General features: G+C 34.7%; 1 protein-coding gene across 5 annotated transcripts; it reads right to left on the bottom strand.

Annotated features, from left to right (window-relative positions):
• Nucleotides 1–211: 211 nt before the first annotated feature.
• On the bottom strand, nucleotides 212–16,633 carry loxl5b (lysyl oxidase-like 5b). Of its 5 annotated transcripts, XM_089131558.1 has the most exons (10): nucleotides 16,471–16,633; nucleotides 13,554–13,685; nucleotides 11,435–11,656; nucleotides 6,438–7,115; nucleotides 6,217–6,325; nucleotides 4,263–4,400; nucleotides 1,765–1,921; nucleotides 1,301–1,396; nucleotides 1,112–1,227; nucleotides 212–1,024 (listed from the first exon to the last, which is right to left on the bottom strand). In XM_089131558.1, exons 3-10 carry the CDS (start codon nucleotides 11,565–11,567, stop codon nucleotides 1,018–1,020), a joined length of 1,434 nt encoding a protein of 477 aa, XP_088987684.1. In that variant the 5' UTR covers nucleotides 11,568–11,656; nucleotides 13,554–13,685; nucleotides 16,471–16,633; the 3' UTR covers nucleotides 212–1,017. The 5 variants fall into 5 exon arrangements, with proteins under 5 accessions (XP_088987684.1, XP_088987686.1, XP_039521520.2 ...); XM_089131560.1 differs by lacking the exon at nucleotides 11,435–11,656; XM_039665586.2 differs by lacking the exons at nucleotides 11,435–11,656; nucleotides 13,554–13,685 and having other exon boundaries at nucleotides 6,438–7,259.
• Between the last annotated feature and the right edge of the window lie 1,026 nt (nucleotides 16,634–17,659).

Raw genomic sequence — 17,659 nt, 5'->3', positions numbered from 1 at the left:
TAATGAGTTGAAATGCATTCTGGGATTGCCTTCTGCATGCACAAGTTGCTTGTCTTCAAAGGAGGTAAAATAATGTGTGAAATGCATGTAAATCCTATTATAATCAGTCCAAAATAGAATGTGGTCAAGAGGGAGATAACGCTGACAAATGCAAACAATATTCAGTTTTCATCTCAAGCATGAAAAATAAAAAGCTGAAAATGACAAAGTGCCCCATTAGGATGTTTATTAAAAATATAAACTACATTTGTTCCAAAGTCATAATCTCCCAACCATGAAGACTTTCACCCAATAGTTCGACAGAGTTGAATTTTAAGCTCTCAGACTCTGATGTCTTTGGCTCAGTCTCGGCTCTCATCCCACATCTACACTTCAATAATGCCTTCATTCCTGTTTAAACATTTCTCCTGATAGCTCATTTGAACTTTACTGTATTGACTGAACCCGTGATTTAATGAAGAAGGAGTTTAGAAAAGAACCACAATCCATTTTCTGTATTACATTCTCTCCATTTCTGTTTATTGCATATCAAGCCACAAACGACTTCGTCCATCCAAGTCCGGGATTTCTGGAACGATTCTTATAATCATGGCAAAGACAAAGGAAACACTCAGCAAAGTCTTTCAAGATGTTGCACAGAAATATCGAAGGACACCTGGAAAACCGAGTGTGTATTTTACACTAGAGGAGGAAAACACTCGACCACTGGGAATTCACCATCCAATAAAAACACAAAACGTCCCTCAATATCATAGCTAATATAAGTAAATGCACATATTTTTTTATAATCTGTGTAAAAAAAGCAAAATACTAAAGTTATTCATGTTGCAAAAAGACATTCTCTTAAAATGCAAACATCACAAAAACACTCGCCAACTCGTATAAAATAGATACAGTACATTTGTCATTAAATATTATTCCAACATCTATAAGGAATGTTTCAAGTTAAATTATTATAGTTAAACCTATTATATAGGCCTTTAAACAAAATCATCTTGTTGACCCGACCCGAGGGCTTTAACTCCTGTGGGAACAGTGAGAAAGAAATACATGTAGTGGATTATTGCAATATTAATGTGCTGCAATACAATACAAAAACACATTTTCTCACCCAGTTATGATGCAGTTTCTTGTTTGGATGTAAATGCCAGTGTAAATGACCTCACACCGCACAACGTTATTGGAGAAGTCCGACTCGGGCACCAGGTAGTCTGGATTGACAGTGACCTGTGCAGGAAAACAGGGTCCGATTCAGAAATGCCATAACGTCAGCATCGTCTTTTCTCAAAACACATCATACCTTGAGAATGTAGTTCCCAGGAGCGACGTCTGTGATGTCGATCCATTGGCAGTCGATGTTGGCAGCGTATGTGTCGTGGCAGCCTGGGCTCAAACCCTGAAAATACAGCAATGATATCTCTATTAAGCCCAAACACTAAATATGACCATGCATTTTTAACACAACATTTGTGTTTGTCCATATTTGACCCAAATTTGGGTTCAAACAACCCAGCATTTTTTTTTTTTTTACTTTAAAGGTGATTTTCTAAATATTTCGATTTTTTGCACTCTCAAATAGTTGTATATTGACCAAATATTGCCCTATCCTAACAAACCATACATCAATGGAAAGCTTATTCATTCAGCTTTGATACGTCACAATATAACAAAATTGCCCCTCAGGACTGTTTTTGTGGTCCATGGTCACACTTATGACAGAATTGTTTGCAATAGTTGCGCTGCTGGTCTGGTGTGTGTTTGTACCTGTGTGTGTGCAGTGCATGCGTATCTGCGGCGAAATCCCGGATCGCAGCCGGTGTCTTCCAGACAGAAACTGGCCTTGTGTCCCTCAGCGACCTTCCGTCCAGTGCCGATGTCCAGGAGATCGTAGTTACTGAATGCATCCATGCTGTGATAGTGCCTGCATGTGGGATTCAACGTGAGTCTGATAATAATGTACTTTACACAAGTGCATTTTCATAAGGAATAATGAAAACGACATTTCAGAAAACAATATTGCATCACTTAAGTAATGCATCACTCACATACATTTTACAAAACCGATTTGCATCACTGATATACATTTTATAAAACCGATATGCATCATTGATCTACATTTTAGAAAACCGATATGCATCACTTACATAATGCATCACTTGCATACATCTTAGAAAACCGATATGCATCATTGATCTACATTTTAGAAAACCGATATGCATCACTGATGTACATTTTTTAACACCGATATGCATCACTGATTTGCATTTTAGAAAACCGATATGCATCACTTACATAATGCATCACTTGCATACATTTTAGAAAACCGATATGCATCACTGATTTACATTTTAGAAAACCGATATGCATCACTGATTTGCATTTTAGAAAACCGTTATTGGGTCACTGATTTGCATTTTAGAAAACCGATATGCATCACTGATTTGCATTTTAGAAAACCGTTATTGGGTCACTGATTTACATTTTAGAAAACCGATATGCATCACTTACATAATGCATCACTTGCATACATTTTAGAAAACCGATATGCATCATTGAACTACATTTTAGAAAACCGATATGCATCACTGATTTGCATTTTAGAAAACCGATATGCATCTCTTACATAATGCATCACTTGCATACATTTTAGAAAACCGATATGCATCATTGATATACATTTTTTAACACCGATATGCATCACTGATTTACAGTTTAGAAAACCGATATGCATCACTCACATAATGCATCACTTGCATACATTTTAGAAAACCGATATGCATCATTGATATACATTTTTTAACACCGATATGCTTCACTGATTTACATTTTAGAAAACCGATATGCATCACTCATATAATGCATCACTTGCATACAATATAGAAAACCCATGTGCATCACTGATTTACATTTTAGAATACCGATATGCATCACTTACATAATGCATCACTTGCATACATTTTAGAAAACCGATATGCATCACTGATTTACATTTTAGAAAACCGATATGCATCACTGATTTGCATTTTAGAAAACCGTTATTGGGTCACTGATTTGCATTTTAGAAAACCGATATGCATCACTGATTTGCATTTTAGAAAACCGTTATTGGGTCACTGATTTACATTTTAGAAAACCGATATGCATCACTTACATAATGCATCACTTGCATACATTTTAGAAAACCGATATGCATCATTGAACTACATTTTAGAAAACCGATATGCATCACTGATTTGCATTTTAGAAAACCGATATGCATCTCTTACATAATGCATCACTTGCATACATTTTAGAAAACCGATATGCATCATTGATATACATTTTTTAACACCGATATGCATCACTGATTTACAGTTTAGAAAACCGATATGCATCACTCACATAATGCATCACTTGCATACATTTTAGAAAACCGATATGCATCATTGATACACATTTTTTAACACCGATATGCTTCACTGATTTACATTTTAGAAAACCGATATGCATCACTCATATAATGCATCACTTGCATACAATATAGAAAACCCATGTGCATCACTGATTTACATTTTAGAAAACCGATATGCATCACTTACATAATGCATCACTTGCATACATTTTAGAAAACCGATATGCATCACTGATATACATTTTATAATACAGATATGCATCACTCACATAATGCATCCCTCACATACACTTTTTAAACCCGATATGAATCACTTACATAATGCATCATTTGCATACATTTTATAAAATCGATATGCATTACTCAAATAAATTTTATAATACACATATGCACAACTCACACACATTTGTTAAAACAAACAGTTCCGATTCTAAATTGTAACTGCACGAGAAGTGGTGTAAAAAGAACTATATTACATAGGCTAGTATATTGCTGTTCATTTTTTAAACTAATAAACAAAACTTTTTATTGAACTTTTAATATATTTTATAATTTTGCTGTTGCTCTCAAGTTATTGGAGGGGGTTTTAGTACTATGATTCTATCATAATTTATAAAAAGCAATTTAAATGCATCACATAAAACGTATAAATCAAATGGTTCCGATTCTAAATTCTGAAATGAACTGTTGCGCTGTTTATTCTGATTTTTAATACTAAGAAATGTAACTTTTTATTGAACATTACTGTATTTTATATAGCAGTAGCCCCAACTTTATGAAAGCAATTTGCATGAATTGCAGTGATTGTACAACATTAAAGGAGATTTTAGTACCATTTTATAATAATATAAGAAGTATTCCTCAAACTCACTGATGACAGCTGTGCCACTCCCACTGATGTCTGGGTTTGACCGGCAGAAAGTCAGTCGTTCCCATGTTCCTGACTTTCTGTGGGAAGCGAAGGAGAACCCTGTAGTCTATGTCTCTCACCGTGGGTCTGTACGCAGATCTGAAACATGAAAGATATGAACTTATGGATCACAGGGTCACAGGGTTTTTTCTATCCAAATTTGGGTCAAATATGGACAAACCCAAATGTCGGGTTAAACATGTACAGTTGAAAGTGAAAGTTTTTAAATTACATTTTTAACCCAAGAATTGGGTTTGCCCATATTTGACCCAAATTTGGGTTAAAACAACCCAGCATTGTTTAGAGTGTGATGATGATGACGGCACCCAACTGAAAATTAGTTTGGATATGTTTGTAGAATAAACCAGGCTGCCTAAAAAGCTCTGAGTAATATTCAAATCACGCAACATATATTTTCAGACTTCACTCAGTCTGTTTTTCGACATGGTAAGAAATTACAAACTCAACATGCACACCATGCACATTTTCTGTCATTGAACAGAGCATTAATGTCCTTTTAATCATTCACAGGATATGAATTTGTGATATTAACAATTTAATTTCTACTAGTAAACATGTAAATTCTTGATATCAACAATGACGTCACTGTTGAGAATTCAAGAATTCGATTAAAAAACTAGTGACAACTATAAATCTTGATATCTTTTCACTATTAAATGTCACCATAGGCTGCCATTCAAATTCAACTGTTGATTTCAAGAATTGATTTGGTACTAGTTTAGCTCACTATAAATTAATATCAGAAACACAATTCGTACTAGTAATTTTTTCTATCAATAATTAAGTGGTTACTGGTCTGTTCTTGATATCAGCTAGTAAAACCGTTCATTATTGATATATCAATAATTTGATTGTCACTAGTGACGATGTTCATTTCTGATTTCATGAATGTGATTCACTGTAAAAAAATATTGTTGGTTTAACTTAAAAAAGTAAGTAACGTGGTTGCCTTAAAATTTTAAGTTGATTGAACTGGAAAAAGTGAGTTAATACAAATTTATTTTTAATTTAATTTATTTATATTTAATTAGGGCTGTGCAAAAATTAATTGCGATTAATCGCATCCAAAATAAAAGTTTGTGTTTACATAATATATTTGTGTGTGCTGTGTATAATTATTTTGTATATATTAATACACACACATGCATGTATATATTTAAGAATTATTTGCGCTTAAATCCTGTATATATATATAAATACATAATCTATATTATATAAATATAAATATTTTGTATATGAATAACACATTTTCTTAAATATATACATGCATGTGTGTGTATTTATATATACAAAATAATTATATACAGCACACACAAATATATTATGTAAACACAGACTTTTATTTTGGATGCGATTAATCACAATTAATTTTTGCACAGCCCTATATTTAATTTATTTAACCCAACATTTGGGTTTGTCCATATATGACACAAAATTGGGTTAAAACAACCCAGCATTGTTTAGCGTAACGACTATTTCTGATACATGAAATTGGAAATTCAACTAGTAAGAAATCAATTTTTTATATATTATCAACAATTGAATTTGTATATAAATTGTACTTAAACTAGTGAAAATACAATTACAAATATCGAGAATTATCGTTTTTTTACTAGTTGAAATTTAATATTTCCTATTTCAGCCAGTGATGACATCATATCAAGAGTTAACAAGTAGAAATGTAATTTGAGATCAAAAATGTACATTGTTACAAGTAGAAATCTAATTCCCGATATCAAGAATTAGCATTTTAACTAGTGAAGATTTTAATTGTTGATATCAAGAATTCATAATTAAAAGTCAAAACGGCTATAGCCTAATCTAAATACATTTTGGGCCCGCTGTCTACAGATAATAATTATGATGATTATCAAGATGATGTGCATTCACACACCGCGCCAGGCAGTTCTCCTCCGACGCGCACCGGAGCGCGTACATCTGGACGCGCTGGATATATGAGCCCGCCTGGATGGAATATGGATCTGGCACAAGGTCCGGAAGACCTGCAGACACGCACAACACAAGCATAACCTATACTGAAAACATGCCATTTAAACAAACCCCGCGCATTGACGCATATGTTCAGGTTAAATTCGTGCTTTACGCACAGCTCACCGTTCTGGAAATATCTGGTGCCATACCCGGTGCCAGGCGGCGGTCTGCGGGGAATGAGCGTCCGGCCCCCGGGAGGATAGATGTTGTAGAAGACGGTATTCCTGTTGCGTGGATCATCTCCTGCCATACTTTCAGACGCTGTTCCCTGCTCATCCGGGACATTTGGTGCTTGCGCTCTGTGGAGAGCCGCTTCATTATTTCCATAATCTGAATTGAAGGTGTTTGGATTCTCCGTGGGCGCGGCCAGCTGTTGGAGATTGGCAACCACAGGCGCCCTCCGTGCGGTATTTCCCCCACCACCTGAGTATTCAGACAGGACCGTGGCGTTACTTCTGGTTCCTCCTGGAGCTGTTCTGAGCCTCTGGCGCACATGCATTTGTCTGGCACCCGGTGCGCGGCTGTTGGCCACTATGTACTGCATGCGGTCGGGGCCCAAAAGCGCGGTGCTGCTATCCGGTACGCTGATAGCGGGTCTCTCAACCGATTCCACTCGAATTCGCATGGTCCCGTCCCGGGAAGCATCTCTGCTCGGATAAACCCTGGACTGTCTTCTGGACGGCACCGGTGCGTGATACTCAGAGCCGGTGCTCATTAAATTGAACACCTGGCCGTTATTCACCCACTTGATCCGGTTCCTCCAGGGCGCGGAACTTTGCGCGCTGATAAAATGAGTCAGTCCTTGAAGTAAATATAAAACTAAAATCAAGTTTGGCATCTTGAGATACATTTTAAAACTGTACAGTCAGTGATGTGGTTTCCCAGCACGGATGATGTGGGACTCTGGAGTGCGTAAACGGCATAGTCCGAGTCTTCCGCGAGCCACTAAAACCGGGCAGAAGAGAAGCGGACAGGCATTGATCACACTGTGGGAGTTCACGCGCGCATGCACGGTCAGCAACATTCGCTCTTAACCCTCTCCTCGCCGAACAAACCGCTGTCTCAATACTTCTGCTCAAGCACTGCGGAGTGAGTTAGGCCTATAGTAGCGTACGTTTGATGATTTATCAAGTACATTTACGCATGTAAAACACACATCAATGTCACCTGAGATAAAATCTAGAATTCTTATATTTAAGTCTGCTTCATAAACAAAAGGTTTCAGAATTTTTGGTAAAAGACACATGAGTTGAAAATGCACCTGATGGGTTGCTTTCGGCATTTTATAGGTAAAACGCGAAAAATTAGAATATCGTGCAAAAGCTCATTTCAGTAATTCAACTTAAAAGGTGAAACTAATCTATTATATAGACTCATTACATGCAAAGTGAGATATTTCAAGCCTTTTTTGTTATAATTGTGATGATTATGGCTTACAGCTTATGAAAACCCCAGTTTCAATATAGGCCTAGTTTCACCTTTTAAGTTAAATTACTGAATTAAATGAACTTTTGCACGATATTCTCATTTTTTCGCCTTTCACCTGTATATTGGCTTGTAAATCTTTCATTATGGCGCTGTGGATCATTGCACTACACTGTAATGTCCACAGGATGGCAGTGTGCACCAACAGATGTAGAGTAAATGTCATCAAACCCCCCCAAAGACAGTTCATTTCTCTAGCAGTGGTTTTGGATGTTGGATTCCAACCACTGACTGCACCAGCAACACATGGACAAGCATTGAGAAGAAAACACTGAGAAAACTGTGTTTTCAAGACAAGTATTTTCCACAAATGTCAAAAGTCGATCCCCGAACGCCGTTTATACAGTTCAGAAGTTCAATGAACATTTTTTTTGGGGGGCAAATTTCTGTTTTAATTTTATTAATTTATTTAGCAGGGACAGTGCAAATTACAGTAAGTGTAAGTTCACTGAACTTCATACAGATCACTCAGCACGTCGTTTGTGGTTTGACTTGTTGTGATTGTTTTCCAAAGATGGCGCCGCCTGTATACACGAAGTGAACTGTCTTTATAAAGTAAACGGTCTGTACTTACAAAGTTCTCAAAGCTTAGTTTTGCATGTAGGGACACTCATTATGTCACTGTGTAAGTGTTAGGCTATTTTGAGCCTTGTTAGTGGTATAAAGCGATTTCTTTTTACTAGTACTAGCCTAAATGCCTAAACAGATTTTATTTTTTTATTTATATCTTTATTTGACATGGACATACAATTACATTGGACGAGCCATAGCCTATGCATTTGTTTTTAGTGATTATAGCATACATGCTAATTTTCAACACCTGAGTTTTATCTCTAACACCATTTTAGAGATAAAACTCTTCATTATCATGAAACCGATGTAGGTGCTCCTAAAGCTAAGGAAACTCATTTTAAAATATTCAATGGAGTATACCCTTCTAGTGAATTCTTAAGACAACGGTTTGATTTTGAAGAAAATGCCTGTACTTTTTGTGAAGTTGACATAGAGACAACTGATCATCTTTTTTTTTCTTTTTTTCTTGTGTTTCTTCAAATACTTTTTGGGAAAATATGTCTTATTGGTTGGAATCAAAGATTCAACTTTTGCCAGAAAACATATTATGTTTGGAATGCTATTGAACGAGAAAAGAAACGAATTTCTTCAACGCATTCTCACCCCAAGGCGTCACCTTTGACCATGCTTCAATATTTGACGTTTTAGGCGCCCTTTAGCGTCACTTACATGACGCGATCCTACGGCGTCATCTAACTGACGCTAAAGGAAAGCGTCTGTTAGAGGACGCGGTTAGGTTTAGGTGTGGGGTGGGGGTAGGGTACACGCGATCCTAGGGCGTCATCTCTAACTGACGCTAAAGGGCGCCTAAAGCGTCAGATATTGAAGCATGTCCAAATGCTTCCCAAGGCGTCAGTTAGGTGACGCCTTGGGAGTGAGAATGGGCTGAATGTTGATACTGGGAACATTTTTTATTCATAAATCCAAATGTATGAAAACGAAACCTTATTTCTCTGTATTTAAAAAAAGACTTGATTTGCAATTTTTTTCCAGCTTTGGAATGCATGAAAAGTAAAAAGGCCCAGAAATTGACTGGAATTATAAGAGACCTTGAGCTTTTAAAAAAAGGAATAAAGTGACCCCTTTGTAATTTATTATTACTATTATTTTATTTATTTTTTTATGGGTTTTTTTTCTTCATTGTAATTATTTTTATTTATTTATTTTTACCTTAAGTGATATGTGCCTTGCTTACTCATTTACCTGTATTTGTCAATGCCACTGTATATGTATATTCTATTCTTGTTTTGTTCTTATTGTTCAATAAAAAAAAATTAAAATTAAAAATTAAAAAAAAGAAACCGATGTAGGTACCGATGTGTTATCAGACCAAAGGTTCATTTTGCACCGGAGTTCTCCTTTAACTCACTATGGATTCAACATAGAAATATCAACAATGTTTTAGATGTATACGTCAAATCAACATTATTTGTACAACCTCAAAATTCAACGATTACCCAATGGCACCTGCGACGTTAAAATGCCAGCTGGGCAGTCGCCGAACTAATAATGCCAAATATGGCGAGAGCTGCCGAGAGTAACGTGACACTAACCAGAAATAGATGAGATGAGATGTGGAAACACCCCTGACACAACCTCCATAAGAGCGCGAGACCCACCGCAGCAACAGACACTCACACTCCCCTCAGCGGAAGATAGGCTACTAAGATACAGTTTAGACTACAGTAAGTATCAAACATTACATTGAGTCTTTACTTGTGTGTCTAAAGGTGCAAAATGTGTAAAACAAATCACAAGCAGAAGCGATGCTTTCCACCAGGCTTTGGACATTGTATGTAAGCGAGTGAATAATAGCAAATAAAACGGTCTTTGGCGCTCCTGGTTGTTGGGTTTGTTGAATAAAATCTTCCCCGTGTTTCCTCCCGACATCAAACTAATGCTGCTACGCTTTTGAAATTATTTCATTCGTAAATCTAGGTGTCCAGAGCTGCACTCACCTTTGTGTGATTTTACGAAGATGGTCTTTAATGGTTTGAGCACAAGATCCCCCAAAACTTTGGAATATATCTGACGCCACGTACAGAAACATTATTCTTCAAGGAATTTCCATCTAAATGATAGTGCCTAAAATAAGGGCTGAAGGTCACCTTTAATTTACTTCTGGAAACAGGTGAGGAAAATGCATTTTTGCCTTTCAAGAGCTTTCCATCAGCTCTTGGGCTTGTGGATCATGGAATATATTACTTGCTTGGGACAAAAGTGGACGCGGACCGTCAGAATGGATAGCTTTACATCAATACTGATCTATAATTCAATGAAAAAAAATGTTTATTTGTCTCATTTTGTAGTATTAGATGTGTGCGTAAAGCGCGCGTCTCCAAATGCGCACCAGGATTATACGCGCTGAGAAAATGATCAACTAAAACTTAATTTGTACGAAATGTAATTTCGATAGATAGTCTATGTCTTCTAGATTCATTTTAATCGTGTATGAGAATTTAAATATAATTTAACTAGAGTAATAGCCTACACAACTGTCCCAACTGGGTCCCAACTACCCTTTGATACTATTTTGTAATAAGGCATTCATTCTTTTTATCTTATACTAGTCATAAAAACATAGTTACTGATTTACTGACTTTGTTGATATCGTGTTTTATGATTGCACGATGATATTAGGATACGTGTCATTGCGCTCTCGTGTTACCAAAAGCTCGCATATGAGCGAAATTCCCGCTGACACTTGTTTCCTGAATTTCAACACCCACATAGGTCGATGCGCATATATTCCCTAACTGAACATGGGATGTGCGAATGTTAAGGTCACGGGTTCGATTACCAGGGAAAGCACGAACTGATAGGAATGTAAATGTAGAGCTTGAAATGCAATGTAAGTCGCTTTGGATAAAAGCGTCTGCTAAATGCATAAATGTAAATGCGTCAAGCGTTATAGAGATGCATATGTCGGTGGTCACGTGTTCTGCCAGCTGAGACGCCTATCTAAAATTAAACAGACTGCTGTCCAGCTAGAATAGGCGCATATGTTCTGTGTCGGCTGGTGTGAATTGCCAACTGGTTCAGACTGGTAAATATCAACTGACCTGTAGTTTGTCCTGTTGGTAAACCAGCCTGGCCGTTCAGTTTGATTAAGCGGGGCCTGTACCATGTTGATTGGCTAGTTGACAAAACCAAACAAATCCAACCAGACTTTGTTGGTACCATGATGCTGATCATCAACTTTCTCTGTCAAATCAGGCTATGATCTTGAGTTTAGGTGTGACGTCAGGAGCGAACAGCCAATCACATGCTGAGAAAGAGTGAAACTGCGATCGCGAGAGAAGCAGCGCGATTCAGTATTATTACATAAAAGTATTAAAATTAGGGCTGGGCAACGGGCAAGAGCTTTTATATCCAAAATAAAAGTTTGTGTTTACATAATATATGTGTGTGTGTAGTGTGTATAATTATTTTGTATATGTAAATACACACACATGCATGTAAATATTCAAGAAATATTTGTATGTATATTTATACATAATTTATATTAAATATAAATATTAATATTTTATATATTAATAAAACATTTTTCTTAAATATATACATGCATGTGTGTGAATTTTTATATACAAAATAATTATACACAGTACACACACACATATATTATGAAAACGCAAACTTTTATTTTGGATGCGATTAATCGCGATTAATCGTTGCCCAGCCCTAAAATGTAAAATATTAAACATTTAAACAAATTTACACAGCAAGAAGAAAACAGCGGTCTCTGAAAGAGGACAAGAAAAAGTCTCGCTACTGTACATCAGCGCAAATAAAAGTTGTGAAGTTAGTTTATATGAACATTTAAGCTCGCAAGTAGTCATTTTATAGCTATCTATCGATCCTAAAGCATATTTACATTACCTTATATATTTATTTATTCATTTAAAATCTGCGTAATCATAATTGATGAACTACAATTGAACATTTGTGATCGTTTAAGGGTATAATAATTACATAAATAATATCTAAATCATACAAATTGATTAATCTAAATGATATGACTAAAAGCCAGATTTAATCGTTAAAAAGCAATTGCTATGTAGTGACCTTTAATTTGTAGTGACCTGTAATTAAACATTTGCCTATTTATAATTCATTATAATACATAAAGATTAAAGATAATTTCTATAAACTCTGATATAAACTCTGCACAAAAATGCAAATGCTAATTTCCTTCTAATAATCCAGGGGAAAAAAATATTTATTTTTATGATAATGTGCAGCATTTGCCTATTTATAATTAGAAATGTATGTAAAGGTATACAGCATAACTCTAATAATTTACATAAGTTCTATAAAGTATTTATTTTAGTGAATGTATTTACAATATTTCATTGCTATTTGCATAAAAAACAAACAAACTGAGTCATAATGCTGTAAATAATAACACACACACTACATAACTACATTATTCTTATGGTTCAGATTTAAGTTTATACATTTAGACAGAATTTAATATAAAAATATTATTATTTCCACTAAACCTTTAAATAAAATCTGAACAAGAATGCTAATGCTAGTAACTCCTAATCCCCCCCAAAAAACTCAACATAAAATAATAAAATGACATTTTCATTGTTTGAAAGTGCCAGTCTCTATTAATAACACAAGATATGAGTCTGTCATCTGACATATGAGTGCCGCGTCCCTCACACATCTACAGCTGCCGACAGCTCTTCAACTATCTCAGTCATGAGGGTGTGTGTGACGACAACACATGCTCACAATGAGTCTCACACATTGCAGTCAAACCAAAAATTGTTCAGACACCGTCATTTTCAATATTTTTTTACCAGTGTGTGCAGGGCTATAGTTCATTTATGCAAGTGAGGAGAGCAAAATAAAGTAAACTGTGACATACTACCCATACAGTGACTAGTAAAATGTATGAAAATGTATTCCGGCACTTTGACCTGACCGTGTTTGATATAGTGTTTGACCTTTAATTGCTAATGTGACCTTTACACACAGACTGAACAACATGTTTGGTGGTTGTTTGAGCTAAACTGGTATTATCTAATTGTGTAGTTATATTTAACAGCTGACAGATATTCAACATAATTCATGTGTGAGAGTCTAACAGAAGGACGGACAAAACCAGTGAAATGTAATAACTCTTGAGTTATTGTTCTTGACGTAGCGTGATGTTGGAGTCGTTCTCACCTCGTGGTCTTGGGGCCGAACCGGTTCAAGTACAGAGCAAGCATTTCTATTTCCAGATCGCATCTCCTCTCTGACACTGAAGGCATGCAGCCTAAATATATCAGCGCACACATGCAACGACAGCATGCAGAACTGAGAAATGCACAGCAAGCAGAGTATTAGTATGACAAAATGATCTCAGTTATCCTCAGAAAAGAGCTCAACGTTGGCTCAGATTTGCATTTAACCCTTGTGCATCCTTATGGACATTTTTGTCCTTTTCAGTTTTGTTTTTTTTGATCACTTTGACTGTGTTAAAGCTAACTGCAAAAAACTTGGCACAGGTGTGTATTTTTATTGGAATTTTACTATTTCACCGTCATTTTCTTAAAAAAATATTTTTTTGCATTAAGTACAAAAAATACTCCCTCTCAGCGCCTTTTGGACAAAAATGTCCCCATTGAAACCCATTAAAACTGCAATCTTTAATCCCCGGTTCAGTTAACTATAAAATTATGCAATCTTTGTTAAGAGGCTTTCATTCTGATGGCAAGGCTTCAAAATTTTATTTTTTACAATTTTTTATCAGTATGGAAGCTTGTTTCCGCCACTGAATAAAAAAATAAAATAAATAATTGCGACTTTTTATCTCACAATTCTGACTTTTTTTCTCACAATTGCAAGATAAAAAGTCCGAATTGCGTGATATAAAGTCGCAATTGCGAGTTATAAAGTCAGAATTGCGAGATATAAAGTCAGAATTGCGAGATATAAAGTCAGAATTGCGTGATATAAAGTCGCAATTGCGAGATAAAAAGTCAGAATTGCGAGATATAAAGTCGCAATTGCGAGTTATAAAGTCAGAATTGCGAGATAAAAAGTCAGAATTGCGTGATATAAAGGCGCAATTGCGAGTTATAAAGTCAGAATTGCGAGACATAAAGTCAGAATTGCGTGATATAAAGTCGCAATGTGAGTTATAAAGTCAGAATTGCGTGATATAAAGTCGCAATTGCGAGTTTTAAAGTCAGAATTGCATGATATAAAGTCAGAATTGTGAGATTTAAACTCTTCTGATGGGGGAAAAAGAATTGGCCTAATAAGTCGCAATTGCGAGTTTATATCTCACAATTCTGAGAAAAGATGTCAGAATTTCGACATATAAACTCGCAATTATGTGTTATAAAGTCAGAATTGCGAGATGTAAACTCGCAATTGTGAGAAAAAAAGTCACACTTCTGTCTTTTTTTCTCAGAATTGCGACTTTATATCTCACAATTCTGACTTTATATCACGCAATTCTGACTTTATAACACACAATTCTGACTTTATAACTCGCAATTGCGACTTTATATCACGCAATTCTGAGAAATAAAGTCAGAATTGTGAGATATAAACTCGCAATTGTGAGAAAAAAAGTCAGAATTGTGAGAAAAAAAGTCAGAATTGTAAGATAAAAAGTCACAATTCTTTATTATATTTTTTATTCAATGGCGGAAACAAGCTTCCATAGATGTTGCCATTTTTTTTTAAGTTTGGCCAATAAAACAAATATATCGCTTCATTCCTGTTTTCTGCTTCGGCATATTATAGAGCCAACTGGATAAATTATGCAACGATATTTGTGATATTTGAAAAAAGCTCATTTTTTGAGATATCATCCTCAAATTTGGAACGCAACCTATTTAGATTTATGGCTTTGATTTTATTGCAGTTTTGAGTTCAACCCGATTAAAAAAAATATATATTTTATATAAAATATTTTTTATAAATAATTTTCATAAACTTATACCTATATAACTTTTTTTTGAATTTACTTATTATTATTTTTTTACTTCAGCAATAATCTGCAAAGGGTCTTCTTTAAAATGATACCAAACTTAAGTCTGTGCTCCAAAGAGTCACATTTTTATGACAGTTTTTTGACATGGACATTTTTGTCCTCTTTTTACCTATGTGTAACTTTTTTAAATTGATGCACAAGGGTTAAAAGTCAAACACTTCTCATACAATTTGCCCAGGAGCAAATAATCTGGTGCATAAATGGGAACAATTGACTCATTTATGTCCATTTCTACAAATTAATTTTATACTGTAAAAAATGGGTAACACTTCATTTTTAACAGTGTCCTTTTTTTTTACTTATGTTACATGTAGTAAATTATGCAAAAATTCTCAACCAAAACCCTAATCCTATAACCCTTAATTGCCTGTTGTTAATTATCATTACTCTGTACTTAAATATATAATCACACTGTAACAATGACACCTTAAAATAGTGTCACAAAAAAAACTTATTTCTGACTTGTTTTCCAGTACAAATAACGACATTAGATAAGTTTTCTCTGATTTATTCACAAATTAAGTGAGTTTATGCCTAAAACAAGAAAAAAAATATCTGTTAGTCAGAAAATTAATCGTTTCCCCGTTGAATTATGTTTATTTTTTTCTTTTAATTTTGATAGGCTACATTTTTTTTTAAATAATAATCATCTTTTTAAATGTTTAAATGAGACAAACCTTGGCTAATGGGTGACCTTCTACTTCTTCTGAATTGAAAACGAACAACTTGTCGCCTATTTATGAATAATTTTAGAAGTCATGAAAAAAAAAAGTCATTAATTTTGTGAATAATTTGTTAATGTGTTGTCTATAAGCTCGTATTACCTTAATATTGCTAAATAACACTGAAAAATGAACACAAATCTAATCATCATTAGCATTAGCAATGCGGTTAGCGTTAGCATTAGTTTTTTTTTTTTTTGCGATATTTCCAAATTCACGACTCGACAGCGAAACTCTCTCGAGTATAAGTATTTATTTTAAATAAATACTTACTTTGTGACTGACATTTACAAAAACGACATTCTATTAACTAGGTGTGCAACACAGGTCTGTCTGAATAACGTTAATGTCAAAGCAAACAGTGTCAACTCACACTAAATCCACACTATCTCCGACGAGCGTATCACATCATCATTCCTCAGGTCCAGGAACTCGTGCCTTGATTTGCATCATGTGTAGGAAAACTTTTTGTAAGTTTTATTGATTAGATGTAACATATATTTGTTGTAATTGGAGAAGACGGCAGAGAAATTAAATCGTTTGTGATTAAGTAAACAAACATCTTAAAGGGACAGTACACCCAAAAAATAAAAATTCACTCATTAATTTCTCACCCTCACATCATTTAAAAGACTTTCGTTCATCTTCATAACACAAATTATGATCTGTTTTATGAAATCTGAGAGTTTTCTGTCGCTCCAGTGACATCTACTTAACTACCCCTTTGACGCTTCAAAAAGTTCATAAAGAGATCGTAATAGTCCAAATTTTCTGAAGAGACTCGATCACTGTTGCCTATGTGGTGAACACATTGAATTTAGGCTTTTATTCACATTTAAACATCATCATTGTGATTATCATTATTTTTTGACGTTCTGCTTTATTGTTTAATGTATGATCACATATCATTAAGCCAGTCTAAATACTTGATGCTCATAAAACAATGAATGTTCCTGATGTGTGCACTGAAAGTAAAATCAATAAAATAAGCATTGACAGTGCGACCTTGTGTTTGAGTGTCTGTTATGTGTTTGCTTTGGCATTGACTTTTAACAAATGTTGGAATAAACATAAAACCAGACCAACATTGCTGGAAAACTGTAAAATAATTTACCTGAGCAGTTTTTGATGTAATAGACACTAAGCCAATTAAATAAGCATATCATGAAACTATCAAATAAAATTAAAATACATTGACGTAGTAGTGTTGGGCAAGTTTCTCTAATAAAAGTAATTTAGCTACTAAATACATATTTACAATGCAATTAGATCACTGTACTAAAAAGTAATCTCTAAAAAGTATTGCATTACTAATTACTTTCGAAATGCAATATTAACTTCATCCAGTTTAACAATACACATTTAAAAAAAAAAAAATTACTTAAATTCTTAAACTAACATATTTGAAGGGAAGGTTCATAAAAAAAAATACACTTTAACAGTAAACATAAAATTGATGTTAAATCCAGTTTTAAAATGGTTATAGTCTACAGTGTTAACTGCAATTACATCAGAAGTAAAATGTAACTCAATTAGAGAAATTAAGAGTAATCCCTTACTTT

This window comes from Pimephales promelas, chromosome 5, assembly GCF_988280905.1.
Source record: "Pimephales promelas chromosome 5, fPimPro1.hap1.1, whole genome shotgun sequence".
Taxonomy (NCBI): Eukaryota; Metazoa; Chordata; class Actinopteri; order Cypriniformes; family Leuciscidae; genus Pimephales; species Pimephales promelas.
This window is presented reverse-complemented; position numbering and strand designations above follow the sequence as displayed.

Bases quoted from the DNA above. Each gene is read 5' to 3' on its own strand.
- loxl5b (XM_089131558.1), bottom strand. From the start codon at position 11,567: ATGATCAGCATCATGGTACCAACAAAGTCTGGTTGGATTTGTTTGGTT. The intron at 1,922-4,262 runs GTGAGTTTGAGG...TCCCACATGCAG, and splicing joins GAGTGGCACAGCTGTCATCA to GCACTATCACAGCATGGATG. The intron at 1,228-1,300 runs GTATGATGTGTT...TTTCCTGCACAG, and splicing joins CTGGGAACTACATTCTCAAG to GTCACTGTCAATCCAGACTA.